The following is a 15,176-nucleotide window of genomic DNA, read 5'->3' as shown; positions in this document are numbered from 1 at the left end:
AGTGAACAGTGTATAGAGGCCTATGAGCTGCTGTTAGCCCTGGCGGAGAGTGAACAGAGCCTGGTACTTGGCCAGTTCAGAGCTGCCGGAGTGGGGACTGTAGGTGAGTCACACTTCGTGCCCACACAGGCTTGTTTGTTCTTTGATCAGTGCTGGTTTGCTCCACCCTGCATTGAAAGACCCACAGTTGAACTCCAACCAATCAAAGCAAAAAGGTCACCTCCCAAAAACACACACTTCTAATTTATTACTCTTTCACAAACTGCTCCACTCACCCATTTAATTCCTTCACAAACCTCTCCTCCATCACTCCTCTTCCCTATTCACTGCTCTCATCCGCCCATCATAAACATCTATATCCTACTCATTTGTTTCCCTCCTTCGGCTGTTGACAGGTGTCATGTCTTCAGTGAGGCATGTAATGCCTCATGACTCCCTTGTCTCACACACTTCCCCCACTCCCAACCTCACCTTTTCCCCTTCAACACAAAAACACTCTCTCAGAAGAACATCCCCTTAGGGTAAATCCATTTGAATTCAATCACTTTTTGACAGCACCCCTTTTTATTTGAATGAAATCTTCCATACATATTTTTCCCATTGTAGAAGTGCTCAGTAAGTTACTTTTTGGAACTGAATGCCAAACTATTCAAGAGATTAAGGTGCTCAAAGTGGACCCATTTTGCATATACCCTACCATAACATGAGACATCCATGTCTTCAGCACTGGAAAAGATAAACGGTTAAATTGTATATAATTTAAAAGCTTACAAACAGGGATGTCAAACAAAACAAAACAAAAAATTAAATGTTTCCTCTTTAAAAAAAAATCTCTTTCCACTCACAGCCCTTTCATCCCGTATGTCAGATTTGTCATTGATAGGCGCCTCGCCTAAATTGGAACACAGTGCTCAGGTTCTCCTCTTCACAGTGCAGGATCGGTTTTGACTGACATCTGTTATAAACCTGAGCACTGTGCGCGACAAGAAGCCCCCATCCATCCTGCTAATTAGGCTACTTTTGCACATTTTTTGTTGTCTGAGTTAGGAACATACTGTAAATTGAGAGGAGTCGATGTGTTCTGAAAGATGAGACGGAGGATTATATTAAATACCGCTTTGATGTCATACAAGCAAACCACACACCCATGAGTCCAAATGTGCACTTCACATTTCCATATTTAAAAACTCATATACTTTTACAGTTCTTCTGTTACAAACATTTCAATTTGGCCCTATCCATATAGGCCAATTTCCACTAGTCTAAGGGGTTAATTAACCTTTAATGCCAATTATTAAGCTGTTGATTTTTATATTTACATACAGTACCAGTCAAAGGTTTGGACACACCTACTCATTCCAGGGTTTAACACATATGGAATCATGTAGTAACCAAAAAATATAACGTCTCCTCCAGGCTGTCTAAGGGCTATTTGACCAAGAAGGAGAGTGATGGAGTGCTGCATCAGATGGCCTGGCCTCCACAATCATCCGACCTCAACCCAATTGAGATGGTTTGGGATGAGTCAGACCGCAGAGCAAAGGAAAAGCAGCCAACAAGTGCTCAGCATATGTGGGAACTCCTTCAGGACTGTAGGAAAAGCATTCCAGGTGAAGCTGGTTGAGAGAATGTCAAGAGTGTGTAAAGCTGTCATCAAGGCAAAGGGTGGCTACTTTGAAGAATCTTAAATATAAAATATATTTTGAATGTTTAAAACCTTTTTGGTTACTACATGATTCCATATGTGTTATTTCATAGTTTTAATGTCTTCACTATTATTCTACAATGTTGAAAATAGTAAAAATAAAGAGAAACCCTTGAATCGGTAGGTGTGTCCAAACTTTTGACTGGTACTGTATGTTGTAGCTTAGATCCTATTTTACGTCATCTAAGGTTCTTGTGATATGACCGCCATTGGTTGAGACACATGCTCTTGAATACCGAGTTGGTGTCATGTTTTGCCTGATGAATGTTCTAAAATGGGAATAAAATTGATATGTCAGCTTTCAAATGGTACCACAAAGATGGTTGCAGGTCCACACATAAGAGAATGCTGACTTGAATGGGAATGTCTGTCGTTTTAAATTATACTTTCAATCCTCCATAGGAAACCTATTGAAATCATGGAAATATAGATAATAAAATAGACAAACATTTAAGTTGACATTTGACGGTGGGTTGTTGTAGTAATTAGAAGTTACAATTTCAATTCATTTAAAATGTCAGTGATATACCAGCTAAATTGCGGTAGGCCCATTCTATGAATTCTATTTCTATGATTGAAATGACACCCACCCTGCATTCAAGAGCAAGTTTTGTCTCAACTGATGGCGGGAACAACACAAAAACCTCAGATGTGAAATAAGGTCTAAGTTACAACATATGCGAATATGAAAAAACCCAGAGTTTACATGTTTTTAGCAGCAGGTATCCTAGCGGTTAGAGCATTGGGCCAATTGGGCCAGTAACCGAAAGGTTGCTGCTTCGAATACCCGAGGCGACTGAAAATCTATCTGTGCCCTTGAGCAAGGCACTTAACCTTAATTTGCTCCAGGGGCGCCGTACTACTATGGCTGACCCTGTAAAACGACTTATCCGGTGTATGTGACAATATATATGTTTTTATATATATCTTTTGTGGATAATTGACGTTAAATGTAAAATAATTCACATTTTATTAAAACATTTTTTTATGAAATAATAAAATAATGTAGTTTGTACAACTTTTAAATGATATCAAACTCAATTGTTTATCTTTTCAAATGATAAAGGCATGGATGTCTCATGGTATGGGGTATGCAAAATGGGTCAACTTTCAACATGAATGTTTTGGTATTCGGGTCCAAAAAGTTACTTTCTGTCCACTTCTAAGATGGGATGCTGTAAAAAAGTGATTGAATTCAAATGGATGTGGTGCAACGGTCTAAGGCACTGCATCTCAGTGCTAGAGGTGGCACTACAGACTCTGGTTCGATCCTGGGCTGTATCACAACCGGCCGTGATCGGGAGTCTCATAGGGCGGCGCACAATTGGCCCAGGGTCATTAGGGGAGGGTTTGGCCAGGGTAGGCCGTCATTGTAAATAAGTATTTGTTCTTAACTGACTTGTCTAGTTAAATAAAGGTTAAATAAAATTTAAATAAACATTCATCTAATGCTGACCAACTTTACATACAGTATTTATAGCCTTTTGTAGCCATATTTACATTGTCAGTTTGAATGCTCCATTCAATCATTTTGTTCATATGGCATATCTCATTGGCCTTGTGAGAGCCCTAAAATGACTGCAACGAATGCAAGTTATTTGACAGTTCTGTCTGTATGTGTGTTTGTGTATGCAGGTGAGCAGTCGGGAGAGGAGAGCATCTCTCAGATCCTGAAGAGGGCCCACGACTGCAGGAAGACAGCAGAGAACGCAGCCAAGGATCTGCTGGGCAGGCTGGACGGTAGCTGTGGAGCTGCATTCGCTGTGACCGGCTGCAGCGTTCAACCCTGGGAGAGCCTGTCCTCCAATAGTCACACTAGGTTTGTGTGTAAATGTGCATGTGTGTGTGTATGTCTTCTAGCAGCTGTGTGTGTGGTGTGTGTACTTGTTTGAGAATGTCTGCACATTGGTAATTATCCCATGTGCAATATGTGTTTAACTCACCAATGCATTATTTTTCTTTTCTATGAGAATCTTTCTATTTCATTACTTATATGGCAATCCATCCCCTAAATATTCTGTATTGAAACATAATTGAGGCCAACCCTCTGCTCACGTGCCCATGACAGCTCAGGCAAGGAAGCTGCTCCCTAACCAAATCATTAATCTACAGCCACTGCTCCGGGAGAGAGAAGACAAGACATTCATATGTGGCTCACATGTTCAGGAGCACAGCAGACAATTGACAATTAATGTAGGAGATGAGAGTCCACGGTGCTGTGCTGTCAGACCAGTACACTAACGGACATCCCCTATGCTGGATCCACATCACTGATCCCACGAACGCACACACGCACAGCAGGGAATCACACGCTGGCTTTTTAGTCATAGACACAAATTCATAATAAAATCTTTCCCTCCCTCACACATGTACATACAGTTCATTCGGCAAGTTTTCAGACCCTTAAACTTTTTCCACATTTTGTTACATTACAGCCTTATTCTAAAATGGATTAAATAAAAACATGACCTCGTCAATCTACACACAATACCCCATAATGACAAAGAAGAAACTGGTTTTTAGATTTTTTTGATAATGTATTCAAAATAAAAAAACAGATCACCCAATTTACAAGTCGGATGTTTACATACACTTAGACTGGAGTCATTAAAACTCGTTTTTCAGCTACTCCACAAATTTCTTGTTAACAAACTATAGCTTTGGCAAGATGGTTTTTCCAAGAATTGTTTACAGACATGTTATTTAACTTATAATTCACTGTATCATAATTCCAGTGGGTCAGAAGTTGACTGTGCCTTTAAACAGCTTGGACAATTCCAGAAAATGGCTTTAGAAGCTTCTGATGGGCTAACTGACATAATTTGAGTCAATTGGAGGTGTACCTGTGGATGTATTTCAAGGCCTACCTTCAAACTCAATGCCTCTTTGCTTGACATCATAGGAAAATCAAAAGAAATCAGCCAAAACCTCAGAAAAACAATTGTAGATCTCCACAAGTCTGGTTCATCCTCGGAAGCAATTTCCAAACGCCTGAAGGTACCACGTTCATCTGTACAAACAATAGTACGCAAGTATAAACACCATGGGACCACGCAGCCGACATACTGCTCAGGAAGGAGACGCGTTCTGCCTCCTAGAGATGAAACTATTTTGGTGCGAAAAGTGCAAATCATTCCCAGAACAACAGCAAAAAACCCTGTGAAGATGCTGGAGGAAACAGGTACAAAAGTATTTATATCCACAGTAAAATGAGTCCTATATTGACATAACCTGAAAGGCCGCTCAGCAAGGAAGAAGCCACTGCTCCAAAACCGCCATAAAAAAAGCCAGACTACAGTTTGCAACTGTACATGGGGACAAAGATCGTACTTTTTGGAGAAATCTCCTCTGGTCTGATGTAAAAAAAAAAAAAAATAGAACTGGCCATAATGACCATTGTTATGTTTGGTGGATAAAGGGGGAGGCTTGCAAGCCAAGGAACACCATCCCAACTGTGAAGCATGGGGGTGGCAGCATCATGTTCATGTTATGGGGGTGCTTTGCTGCAGGAGGGACTGGTGCACTTCACAAAGTAGATGGCATCATTAGGACGAAAGATTATGTGGATACATTGAAGCAACATCTCAAGACATCAGTCAGGAAGTTAAAGCTTGGTCGCAAATGGGTCTTCCACATACACAATGACCCCAAGCATACTCCCAAAGTTGTGGCAAAATATCTTAAGGACAACAAAGTCAAGGTATTGGAGTGGTCATCACAAAGCCCTGACCTCAATCCTATAGAACATTTGTGGGCAGAACTGAACAAGCGTATATGCGAGCAAGGAGGCCCACAACACTGACTCAGTTACACCAGCTCTGTCAGGAGGAATGGGCCAAAATTCACCCAACCTATTGTGGGAAGCTTGTGGAAGGCTACTCGAAACGTTAGACACAAGTTAAACAATTTGAAGGCAATGCTACCAAATACTAATTGAGTGTATGTAAACTTCTAACCCACTGGGAATGTGATGAAAGAAATAAAAGCTGAAATAAATAATTCTCTCTAATATTATTCAGACATTTCACATTCTTAAAATAAAGTGGTGATCCTATCTGACCTAAGACAGGGAATCTTTACTAGGATTAAATGTCAGGAATTGTGAAAAACTGAGTTTAATTGTATTTGGCTAAGGTGTATGGAACTTCCGACTTCAACTGTACGTAAGTATTCAGCCCCTTTGCTATGAGACTCGTAATTGAGCTCAGGTGCGTCCTGTTTCCATTGATCATCCTTGAGATGTTTCTACAACTTGATTGGAGTCCACCTGTGGTAAATTCAATTGATTGGAGATGATTTGGAAAGGCACACACTTGTCTATATACGGTCCGACAATTGGCAGTGCATGTCAGAGTAAAAACAAAGCCATGAGGTCGAAGGAATTGTCCGTAGAGCTCCGAGACAGGATTGTGTTGAGGCACAGATCTGGGGAAAGGTACCAAAAACTGTCTGCAGCATTGAGGGTCCCTAAGAACACAGTGGCCTCCATCATTCTTAAATGGAAGAAGTTTGGAACCACCAAGACTCTACATAGACTGAGCAATCAGGGGAGAAGGACCTTGGTCAGGGAGGTAACCAAGAACCAATGGTCACTGACAGAACTTCAGAGTTCCTCTGTGGTGATGGGAGAACCTTCCAGAAGGACAACCACCTCTGCAGCAGTCCACCAATTAGGTGGTAGAGTAGCCAGGCGGATGCCACTCCTCAGTAAAAGGCACATGACAGCCCGCTTGGAGTTTGCCAAAAGGCACCTAAAGGACTCCGACCATAAGAAACAAGACTCTTTGGCCCGAATTCCAATGATGGTGGCAGCATCATGCTGTGGGGATGTTTTTCAGCTGCAGGGACTGGGAGACTAGTCAGGATCGAGGGTAAGAAGAACAGAACAAAGTACAGAGAGATCCTTGATGAAAACCTGCTCCAGAGTGCTCAGGACCTCAGACTGGGGGCGAAGGTTCACTTTCCAACAGGAAGCACACAGCCAAGACAATGCAGGAGTGGCTTCGGGACAAGTCTCTGAATGTCCTTGAGTGGCCCAGCCAGAGCCCGGACTTGAAACCACTCGAACATCTTTGGATAGACCTGAAAATAACTGTGTAGCAACACTCCCCATCCAACCTGACAGAGCCTGAGAGGAACTGCAGAGAAGAATGGGAGAAACTCTCCAAATACAGGTGTGCCAAGCTTGTAGCGTCATACTCAAGAAGACTTGAGGCTGTATTCGCTGCCAAAGGTACTTCAACAAAGTACAGAGTAAAGGGTCTGAATACTTATGTTAATGTGATATTTCATACATTTTCAAAAATGTCTAAAGTATTTTTGCTTTGTCATTATGGGTGTAGATTGATGAGTGGAAAAAACGATGTAATCAATTTTACAATAAGGCTGTAACGCATCAAAATGTGGAAGAAGTCAAGGGGTCTGAATACTTTCCGAATGCACTGTATCTGCGTAGACACATCTTTCTTAGTTAACAGATTTGAGGCTGATTGACAATAATAAAGAGTTGTTTTGCAATCATGTGTCCAACCAGGTTACTATAGTTTGGTATCAGTCTTTAGCTGGATTTCTACACAGTGCTTGGTGACTTAATTTCTCCATGTGTCAGACTTGCTTTGGCTTAAATCTGCCCATAAGGCACAGATCTAGGAACAGTTTAGCCTCTCTAATTCTGATGTTAACTGTTCAGGGGGATATAAAGGCTAGATTCTAGATGCTACAGCTATCATCCAACAGTGCATAATGTTATGATATTATCTCTCATCTCTACCTGTGTGTGCGTGTGCGTGCATGCGTAGCACCACCAGTTCCACGGCCAGCTCATGCGACACTGACTTCTCCAGGGAGGACGAGCAGCGGCTGAAGGACTACGTGCAGCAGCTGAAGAATGACCGCGCGGCGGTCAAACTGACCATGCTGGAGCTGGAGAGCGTTCACGTCGACCCCCTAAGCCTGGAGATCAAGCCCCGGGGAGACACACACAGGCTGGACCTGGAGAATGCTGTGCTGATGCAGGAGCTCATGGCCATGAAGGTGAGCGAGGGAGGGAGGGAGAGAAGGGAGAGAGAGAGAGAGCATATACGTAGGCTTGTATGAATAAACACACAAAACGTGCCCTTCAGTTAGTTAGTTAGAATCTGACACTTTGTCCCCACAGTCCTCCTATTTTAATGACATGAAAACCTAGTCCTCATGTCCTCCCCTGACCTTGGCGATCCGTCGGGTTGGTAGGATCTTGTGGTGATGGCTCCACAGGAATAGGATTACACTTCCCCTCTGAAATACTAAAGATTGAAACACTCTCACCTCACCATGGATGGCTGAACGTTCTCTAAACAAGATGACTTGCATCAGAACTGTCCCTGTTTGACATTGACTTGCACATTATTTAGTGTTGTGGTGACATTGATAATTCCATGGCCTTCATTCTGCTATTGGCTGTACAGTGCACCATCAACTCTCTTCACTTAACCATGACTGTAGTTAATCCCTCCCTTCTTTTCTTCCTTCCTTCCCTCCTTTATATACTTCTTTCCTCCCTCCATTTTTCCCTCTCTTTCCCCTTTCCTTTCTTCTATGTGGTTAACATCACTTGATCAGAATAATTTGTGGCTTGTGTATATTAACCTGTTTAATACTTTCTTTCCTTGTGTGTGTTAAGCCTTTCTTTCTCTCCCTCCTCCCCCTCAGGAGGAGATGGCGGAGCTGAAGGCCCAGCTCTACCTGCTGGAGAAGGAGAAGAAGGCAGTGGAGCTGCTGCTGAGCACGCGGGAGGCCCAGGAACAGGCCTACCTGGTGCACATCGAGCACCTCAAGGCTGAGTTGGAGGAGCAGCAGGAGCAGCGCAGGAGATCCCTCGGCTCCACTGGGAGTGGTAGTAAAGACAAGAGCCAAGCCACCAAGGTGAAGGGACAACACACACTCATACACACACACACATAATTCACCTCAAACAACCCCCCAGCGCTAACAGGGACAAGTGCCAGGTTGAGGGTGCGCCCACATTTACGCCCTCAATTCTCGACCTCGAAGTAGACCTCTTCCACCTCATCGAAAACCCTAGCCCCAAACAGCCCTAGCCCCAAACAGGTCTACCGCAGAGCCACAGAACAGGGTTTAGGCTTGGATTGAGATTGAGACTTGTAGACCGACCTTATAGACAGTGTCTCTCCTGTACACAGCAGCACTCACTCTGACCCAGTCAGTCACATGAAATATTGAAAAGAGGCTCTCTGCTCTCTTTGCAGTAGTCTCTCTGTCACACGCACACACACACACACACACTTTGTCAGTCTGTATGTATTGGGCTCCTGGGATGAATGGTGTTTGAGCCCCCATAGTCAACAGTCCTGAAGCTGTGAGGAGCTGTCACTCTGAACGGTTGGCGCACTAGTACCCCCGTTAGTGAGAATCTCCTCTGTGAGAAAGCGGCCTCTACTCTACTCCTAAAATAATTGGAGTCTTTCTTATTCTGTTGGGGTTTTCTTCTGGGGAGCTGTCCGTCATTCACTCTGAGCTGGGGCCCTAGAGACGGGGACACTGTGTGTCTGTGAGAGTCCTACTGTCTACACAGAGTGACAGAAATAAAAAGAAAAGACCTGCAGAGGGAGAGAGGAGAAAGGGAGAGTTTAGGAAAGGACTATTGAGAGGAAAGAAAAGTATAGAAGGGGGAGAAGAGAGAGAAGCGAAGGAAGGAAGGCAAACTAAGATAAAGACTGAGTACTACTGTACTGCGTAACAGGAACTGACAAAAGGAGGATAAGAAAATGGGAGGAGTGGGTGAGAAAGTAGACAAAGGGGAGGACTTACAGAGTCTGAACTATCAAAGACTTTTACCTGAACTCCAAAAGGTCTGGGAGGTCAATTCCATATCAGAGTGCTAAGCCCCGCACACCATCCCTGCCCTGGTCTTCTCTACCCATTTCTTTAATCCAGATAGATAGAGATCAGCTGTCTGTGGGTTGCCAAGATTAAGAAAGGGAGAACACAGGTGTGCTTTTCTCTGATCACAGCCTCGAGCTTCCAATGCTGGTGGCACTACATTAACCTTATAATCCACCGGATACGATAACAGTGTCCTTCCATATGTGAACACATGCACTTCACATCTCTTGGCATGTAGACACACACACCTCTATGTATGCACACACACCTCTCCATCTGTATTCACACACACATAACATATACACCCCCCCACTCCCTGCTATCACCGTAGCTCCTTTGGTTCAATAAAGCTTATTCCTCGGTTGCTAGGAGCAACCGGCATTGAAGATGCCAATCACAGGACCATCTGTAAATGAAGGTGCTTTTCAGAGTGGATGCCAGAACAGCGGCTATTATTGCCTTTCACCCTTCTCTGTCCTTTTCAAACCAGCCACCTTTTACATCTACAGACCAGTTCTCATTGTTAGGGTCTAGAAATGGCCTGCTTGATTGGATCTCGCACACTGGGAACACTAATAGGCACACACACCTCCTGCTGTGGGAGAGTATACATGCACACACACACACACACCATCATTCCACTCTGTCAGAGCCATTCATCATGCACACACAAACACTGCAAGCCCAATCAAGCATAGTTCACACAGCAAAGGCTATTCCCCAACACACACCAACAAAACACTAACCAGCATCTCCCAGTATCTTCCCCTCCTCCCTGGTCTATTCCCATATCCATTTCTCCACTAGCTTTAATGGAAGCCATGTTCCAATATCTATCAACAGCCCTATAATAAAATCAGGCTAGCAGCATAGCAGGCCCTGAAAGTATGACAGCATACCTGTAACTCGATAAGTCATGTAGCATGCTAAATGAATGCTCTGACATGCTAGTCCGTTGTGAATCAGGCTGTATTGTTCTGTAGTCCAGGTGTAGGGAAAATACACTGGGATAATAGGTTGAAGTGGTAGTGCTGCCACCTCATGAACCGGGTGTGCATGTAACAGCTTGAGGTAAACGTTGCGCCTAACCACAGATCTAGGATCAGATTACCCTCTCCAAATAATAACGTCGACCAGTATGTTGAGACATGCAGAGCTGACCTTAGATCACTGTCTTTAGAGGCAACTCATCCTTCTCTGGCAGGTCTTTGAGGGAATGTCCTGCGGAGTAATCAGTGTTTTGGGATTGGCGACATGGACTTGGTTTATTAATGCAATTTAGTTATATGGCTGGTTATGTAATGGTGTCTTGAGCTCTTTTCCTTGTTCTGTTGTGTGTTATGGTATTGCATTAGAGTGATTGAGGCCAATGTTAACTTGATCACTGTAAGTCTTGTATCTGTAGGCAGCCGAATCACCTCAGCCCATCACGTCTCCAGGCCTGGTCTGAAAATGGTCATTAGTAGCACTGTGGGGTTGTAGACCTGCTCCTCCTCATGGAAATGTTATGTTCCAGGATTGTGGAGAACCTCCGGCCATCAGCTTGTCAGATCTGAGGACACTTAATGACAGCGACCTGGCAGCAGAGCTCACCAGCGCACTGAGACGGTAAGAAACCCAACACACTATGTGTGTGTGTGTGTGTGTGTGTGTGTGTGTGTGTGTGTGTGTGTGTGTGTGTGTGTGTGTGTGTGTGTGTGTGTGTGTGTGTGTGTGTGTGTGTGTGTGTGTGTGTGTGTGTGTGTGTGTGTGTGTGTGGGTTTTGTTTTTGTTTTTACTATCCTTGTGGGGAACATAAGTCCTCATAAGAATAGTAAAACAAGGAAGATTCGGGGACATGTCACCAGTCCCCACAATGAAAAATGCTATTTTAGGTGTTAGGTTTAGGGTTAGGGAAAATAGGATTTGGAATCAATTATTTGGTCCCCACAAGGATAGTAAAACAAACATGTGTGTGGTGACCGTAAAATGTGCGTGCGTGCGTGCGTGCGTGCGTGCGTGCGTGCGTGCGTGTGAGAGACCTGGGATAACTATAATTCTAGCTATGTTTTGTGTAAATATTTTTGTTTTCAGGGGAACAGATAGTTACTTTGGAGGTGACTACAACTATCTGAATACAGATCTGAGAAAGCAAATACTTTTTTTTAAATAAATGAATACAAATACAGATCGCTCTGCCATTTCCTGGTTGCTAAAATTCTAATAGTTTGCCTAATATCAGTTTGTGACAAAACAAGTAAGTATAGTGTAGAGAATCATTGTACCATCTAAACCGCTGTGAAATACATTTTCCAGAACCAAAACTATAGTATTTTCTACAGTTTGAAACCCACAGTAAATAGGAAATAGTGCACATAGAACAGATCTACCGCTTCTTATACTTGATTTCAATGAGTGACACATCTATAACACATATTTCTATGTGCATTTGGTCGAGTTTCCCAAAAGGTTACATATGGCAGTTTTAAAGGAAGTGACGACTTTTCTGAAATTATTGAATTGGCTGCCTTCAACTAATGTCAGGGCTGTATCTGGAACTGCATGTTGAATATGGAAATAGAATAATAATGAATAGAGCACACATAATTGCATACTATTCCAATCTTGCATACTAACCAACAGTCATATTTGATCTACACAATACATTTCCATCAGAAAAAAATGTAAATGTCCATTCTCCTGAATGTCCATTGCCCCAGGTGTACATAATTAAGTCAAAGCAATGATATTTTGTGCAGATAAGTATAAATAACTTGTATTGCTCAACTACTGTATGACTCTTTCAACATGCCACTGAAAAGGTAGAATGCTGTAATACATTATATGATACCGGTAAATACTGCAGAGTAATTCAAATACATTTGCAAACATTGCAAACAGCAAGTTGAACACTGAGCAAAATCAAATTCCAACCTCTTTGACGTTCTGAGGGTAAGTGTTCTTGTTTCAAACACACTTTATACCATTTTTATTTTTTATTTAACCCTTATTTAACTAGGCAAGTCAGTTAAGAACAAATTCTTATTTACTATGACGGCCTAGGAACAGTGGGATAGCTTACTCAGAATACAAACTAGCATGATTTTCCACCTACCTTGGCTATAGTTGATTCAAGTAGGCAGTTTGGGGATATTTAGTTTCCTTTAGTTTCCTTTCGACACTTAATTGGATTCAGGTCTGGGTAACGGGCGGGCCAGTCCATAGCATCAATGCCTTCCTCTTGCAGGAACTGCTGACACACTCCAGCCACATGAGGTCTAGCATTGTCTTGCATTAGGAGGAACCCAGCGCCAACCGCACCAGTATATGGTCTCACAAGGGGTCTAAGGATCTCATCTCGGTACCTAATGGCAGTCAGGCTACCTCTGGCGAGCAAATGGAGAGCTGTGCGGCCCCCCCAAAGAAATGCCACCCCACACCATGACTGACCCACCGCCAAACCGGTCATGCTGGAGGATGTTGCAGGCAGCAAAACGTTCTCCACGGCGTCTCCAGACTGTCACGTCTGTCACATGTGCTCAGTGTGAACCTGCTTTCATCTGTGAAGAGCACAGGGCACCAGTGGCGAATTTGCCAATCTTGGTGTTCTCTGGCAAATGCCAAACATCCTGCACGGTGTTGGGCTGTAAGCACAACCCCCACCTGTGGACGTCGGGCCCTCATACCACCCTCATGGTGTCTGTTTCTGACCGTTTGAGCAGACACATGCACATTTGTGGCCTGCTGAAGGTCATTTTGCAGGGCTCTGGCAGTGCTCCTCCTGCTCCTCCTTGCACAAAGGAGGAGGTAGCGGTCCTGCTGCTGGGTTGTTGCCCTCCTATGGTCTCCTCCACGTCTCCTGATGTACTGGCCTGTCTCTTGGTAGCGCCTCCATGCTCTGGACACTACGCTGACAGACACAGCAAACCTTCTTGCTACAGCTCGCATTGATGTGTCATCCTACAAGACCATGGTGCTTGCCTACGGAGCTGTGAGGGGAACGGCACCTCAGTACCTCCAGGCTCTGATCAGGCCCTACACCCAAACAAGGGCACTGCGTTCATCCACCTCTGGCCTGCTCGCCTCCCTACCACTGAGGAAGTACAGTTCCCGCTCAGCCCAGTCAAAACTGTTCGCTGCTCTGGCCCCCCCAATGGTGGAACAAACTCCCTCACGACGCCAGGACAGCGGAGTCAATCACCACCTTCCGGAGACACCTGAAACCCCACCTCTTTAAGGAATACCTAGGATAGGATAAAGTAATCCTTCTACCCCCCCCCCCCTTAAAAGATTTAGATGCACTATTGTAAAGTGGCTGTTCCACTGGATGTCATAAGGTGAATGCACCAATTTGTAAGTCGCTCTGGATAAGAGCGTCTGCTAAATGACTTAAATGTATGAAATGTAATACTGGATGAGCTGCACTACCTGAGCCACTTGTGTGGTTTGTAGACTCCGTCTCATGCTACCACTAGAGTGAAAGCACCGCCAGCATTCAAAAGTGACCAAAACATCAGCCAGGAAGCATAGGAACTGAGTGGTCTGTGGTCCCCACCTGCAGAACCACTCCTTTATTGGGGGTGTCTTGCTAAATGCCTATAATTTCCACCTGTTGACTATTCCATTTGCACAACAGCATGTGAAATTTATTGTCAATCAGTGTTGCTTCCTAAGTGGACAGTTTGATTTCACAGAAGTGTGATTGACTTGGAGCTACATTGTGTTGTTTAAGTGTTCCCTTTATTTTTTTGAGCAGTGTATATTTGTTAGTCATTTTGAAGCTGCAAAAGTGGTCTACTCGAATGATGGGGGGATTCCATTACCCTCATGTATTTAATTATAGGCTGTATTAAGATTCATATCTACGAGCCCTCCAAACCATGTGCTTTTGATCGTATATATTTAGACTAATTCAACAAACTGTTGTAGTTATTGGTTCTTCATCAAATATTTGGCAGCCATCACATAAATATTTGTTTCTTTTCAAATAATGTGCATATATTCACATACCTTCAAATATTATTTAGTTTTCTGACAGGTATTCAAAATACTTAAAAATGTTATTTGTTTTTCTGAGACCTGTATTTGAATATCAAATAAAATAGTTGCCTTTTAGTTGAAACCCTACATAACCTGCTGTATATTCGACTACCTTGAGTACTTAAAAAGTATTTTCAAGTAAATTACAAAAATACAACTATTTTCTGCCTAGGTCTGGTGTGTGTGTCTTCCTGACTCATCCCGTGTTTGTGTGTGTGTGTCTCAGAGAGAAGAAGCTGAAGGGGCGTGTCCAGGAGCTGGTGGCAGCGCTGGAGAGACTAACCAAGAGCAGCGAGGTCCGCCACCAGCAGAGTGCCGAGTTCGTCAACGACCTCAAACGGGCCAACAGGTAACCACGACAACACACACAGGAGGGGAGGAAATATGTCTAGTGACTAAAAGTGGAAATGTTTATTGTTATTAAGACTGAATTGTGTGCGTGTGGGGGGGGGGGGGGGGGGGGGCTTGTTTATGACTACCAAAATAGTTAAAGAATGAAAAGGTTTTGGAAAAATGAATACAGTTCAGTTAACAGTTCAGACCCTTTTTATATGTTTTACTGGAATTG

General features: G+C 43.5%; 1 protein-coding gene across 4 annotated transcripts in view; it reads left to right on the top strand.

The window, feature by feature from the left end:
- Positions 1-15,176, top strand: part of LOC124048917 (colorectal mutant cancer protein) — a 127,127-nt gene that overhangs the window by 109,688 nt on the left and 2,263 nt on the right. For 3 of the 4 annotated variants that reach the window (XM_046370092.1, XM_046370094.1, XM_046370095.1), the window contains 6 exons: positions 3-103; positions 3,341-3,524; positions 7,504-7,738; positions 8,396-8,608; positions 11,106-11,197; positions 14,835-14,957. In XM_046370092.1, the coding sequence (XP_046226048.1) occupies positions 3-103; positions 3,341-3,524; positions 7,504-7,738; positions 8,396-8,608; positions 11,106-11,197; positions 14,835-14,957 (948 nt within the window). The remainder of the gene's footprint in view (positions 1-2; positions 104-3,340; positions 3,525-7,503; positions 7,739-8,395; positions 8,609-11,105; positions 11,198-14,834; positions 14,958-15,176) is intronic. The other variant, XM_046370093.1, reaches the window with a different exon arrangement.

This window comes from Oncorhynchus gorbuscha, linkage group LG11, assembly GCF_021184085.1.
Source record: "Oncorhynchus gorbuscha isolate QuinsamMale2020 ecotype Even-year linkage group LG11, OgorEven_v1.0, whole genome shotgun sequence".
In the NCBI taxonomy this organism is placed as follows: Eukaryota; Metazoa; Chordata; class Actinopteri; order Salmoniformes; family Salmonidae; genus Oncorhynchus; species Oncorhynchus gorbuscha.
The sequence above is the reverse complement of the archived record's forward strand: the minus strand, read 5'-3'. Positions and strand labels throughout refer to the sequence as shown.